This window comes from Crocodylus porosus, unplaced genomic scaffold, assembly GCF_001723895.1.
Source record: "Crocodylus porosus isolate Cpor-Errol unplaced genomic scaffold, CroPor_comp1, whole genome shotgun sequence".
In the NCBI taxonomy this organism is placed as follows: Eukaryota; Metazoa; Chordata; order Crocodylia; family Crocodylidae; genus Crocodylus; species Crocodylus porosus.
Window position 1 is genome coordinate 2379049 of NW_017728947.1, and position 3321 is coordinate 2382369.

Here is a 3321-nt window from a genome sequence, read left to right on the forward strand (position 1 = left end):
GGCCCAAGGACCGAGCCCTGGGGGACTCCACTGCCCGCACCCTCCCAGGTCGACATTGGCCCGTCCACCACCACCCTCTGGGTGCACCCCTAGAGCCAGTTTGCCACCCAGGTGACTGTGCATTTGTCAATGCCGCAGTCCCTCAGCTTGCCTGCCAGAATTGGATGGGACACTGTGTCGAAGGCCTTCTGGAAGTCCAAAAAGATAACATCGACTTCCTCCTTCCCATCTAAGCTCTTTGTTACCTGGTCATAGAAAGAGACCAGGTTAGTCAGGCCATCGTTGCTACCTGCAGGGAGCAGGGCAGGGGGCTGAGGCCAGCGCTGCTGGCCTTGACCCCTGTTCCCTCCACTCTGTTGCCCCTCCCTCCTATGTGTGCCCACCATCATGGCAGTGCTCCACCACCACCAGCTCCTGTTTGAACGCTTGTTCACACTCTAATTGGCTTTTTGGCAGCCAATCGGAGCATGAATAAAGTATTATGGACAGACAGACAGACAAACGTCGGCTTTTATACTATTAGAATTATGCAACAGCTATGGGTGTTCTACACTTGACTAAAGCTCCCAATTGGATTTATAAACTTTTAATTTGTATTTGCTTGTCCCTGGAATGCATCAAAGTATGGCTCCTCCAGATAGCCATTTGCCCAAACACCATTGCTGTGACAATGAAAAAGAAAATCATTTTTAAGAGTGGAGACTTTAAAAGTGGAGAGTTAACAGATTTTTAAAATTCCATTAGGTAATTCATTCTCTTTCTACATCAGTTTGTAGTATAAAATATTATAACTCACAGCAGAAGTCTTCACTCCTCCAATTGGACACCACCTGGTGAGACATGGCACATTGCCTAGAGTACTCAGACAATGTAGAACAAGTACAGTTTCTTTGCCCTGGATCATTGCAGTCTTGCATATCAAGCTGACAGCGAATGACAAACCCTTTCTTTGTCACATTGCAGGTCCGAGACACAAGGTTAAGTAGTTGGGAGCAGATTCTGGCCTAAACGCAAACAAAAAAGAAAGTGGATGCTAGTAATGTGTTCGCCTATGTTGAAACCACAACAAAATAGTATTTGTACCTCTAGTTTTTTCAATAGTAATTGACTACTACGGTGTGAGAATACTGTGGCATAATTCCTTGCAGCTCTTAATTATACTCTTGTGTTGATTTAGCTCAAAGTGCATAGGAAATTTTATAAAATGGGAGGGAATGTAAATGAAATGGTTTACAGGGGAAGGGCTCTCCATATGTCCAGTTAACTTCTCCTTCCATCATACTAAAAGCTAAGCATTCTTTTGTCACCATTACACCTCCATAATGATGCATTATCATTTTCTCATGAAGAACTAACAGGAAGAAACACATTTTGGGAAGAAATGTGGTGTGGACACGTGCCTCTTGGCCCAAGATTATATTGTTCATTCCATGAGTGCATGTCTTTGCTGGTTTATTAGAGATAGTACAATGTTATATGAGATGTTCCTAGGCATTACTTTTTTTAAAGAAAATAATGAATCTGGAAATGTAATAATAGCCGACCATTCTGTTTTTGTCCAACATAATTTGCGTATGCACATAGCATTATCTGCTGAAGCATCATATCTCAAAAGAAAATAACATACAAGAAGCAAATGCTTGACTGTTCAAGCCAAAGGATGTGCTCCTCAAATTCAAAGGAAATAGATTTTAAGGGGTTTTATTTCAACTTTCCTTTTGCAGCTCCACACCTTGAAAGGGTTATTTCTCACTCAGTAATATACAGTAGCTCTTGCTTAAAAATATGGTAGGTTCCCTTTTTATAATCTTGCCATTTATTGTTTCTTCTCTGTTCCGGTAAAGGGCGGACCTTGAAAGGAATGATGCCTGAGTTCTCTGCTTATTCCCTCTAGTGCTTGTGCCAGCAATTCAAATAGAAAGGTTGGTTTTGATAAGTAAAGCCAATGGAATTCTTGGATTGCCAAATTAATTGTAGAAAAATGCACTGAAAGTATTAGAGGAAAAAGTGAAGCTTCTTATTTTGAGAGAAAACCCTCTGCCCTCTTACTATGTTCTGCTTCCTTGCTTCCTACTCTGTTTGACAGAGTAAATATACATCTACAGATTAAATATGCATCCTTGCACAGAATTAGAAGTAGGTCCAAAGTGAACTATCATGCACCTAATCTGGACTGTCATTTGGAAGACATAACTATGCATTTGCTTTTTAGACATACAATTTTAACCAGACTCCACATAAACTTTTAGGTAGGTAAACATGTGCAGGGGACAGGAAACCTGAGTTCACAACATAAAATGGTATAAGGGGAACTCCATAAGTGAGAAGAATGGGGTTTATCCCACATAAAATGTCCTAAATCTACAGGTTGCTTGAAATCCATGGAGGCTTTCTGCTTCTGCTTCCCCCTCCTCCCTCCTCCACCCACAACCCCTATTGTCCACAATACCTTGTGTTTGTTAAATGTGCTGGTTCTTCTTAATAGGCCCTCAGAGGCAGTTTGTCTTCATAACAGTTGATCCCATATGGGATTATTAAATATCCTTAAGTATATGCAGTACATAACAGGATGCCACTTTTGGCTTTGTACAAATCCCATTAAAATCCCACCATCTCTAGTGAAGTTTGTATGAAGACCTATCTTAACTTTCTGAATGCACACACTACGCTTTTGTGTTTTCCTTTATGGGCACTATAAATCTAGCCCTAATAGAATTTCTGGATCTTTTAAAACATGCATGCTGGTACAAAAAGCCTTTTTATTAATCTCATAATGCTATATATCCTCTGGTGATCTTACCCCCTTTTAATATCTTCAGCTATTAACTCTGGGCTGATCATTCCCCCAAGCTGCACTTCCTTCTCCAATTGAGTTTATATTGTTAAAAATCCTCATAAACCAGAAGAATGATACTTACATATTTTTTGTGAGGAATATTGGAAATTGGTGTTTCGTGAGTCAGGCAGTTCTCTGATGGGTCATCCATTTTTTGTAAGGCAGCAAACATGTATGCATCCAGTAGCTTACCTGTGATTAAAACGTATAATAGATCAGAAAAACTTGATAGCGAGTCCTCTTTGAGGCCACAGAGCGTAACCCAGGATCTATTTGTTTACTCTAGACTGTGTTATTGCATAATTCTGTGCATAAACACATGTTGGCAAAAATCATGGCTCATACTTCATCATAAGGGAGGAAAAGGCTGCAATCAGACATAGACAGGTTACAGGGGTGGACAGATGAGAATAGGATGGGATTCAACACTGACAAGTGCAAGGTGATGCACCTGGGGAGGAAGAACCAGCACCATACCTACAGGC

General features: G+C 40.8%; 1 protein-coding gene across 1 annotated transcript in view; it reads right to left on the reverse strand.

Moving 5' to 3' along the window:
• The window catches only part of MUC6 (mucin 6, oligomeric mucus/gel-forming), a 47859-nt gene that overhangs the window by 29605 nt on the left and 14933 nt on the right, over positions 1-3321 (reverse strand). Inside the window, exons 7-8 of the mRNA XM_019550999.1 lie at positions 2919-3028; positions 797-1004 (exon numbers count right to left, since the gene is read on the reverse strand). Coding sequence (XP_019406544.1) covers positions 797-1004; positions 2919-3028 — 318 coding nt within the window. The remainder of the gene's footprint in view (positions 1-796; positions 1005-2918; positions 3029-3321) is intronic.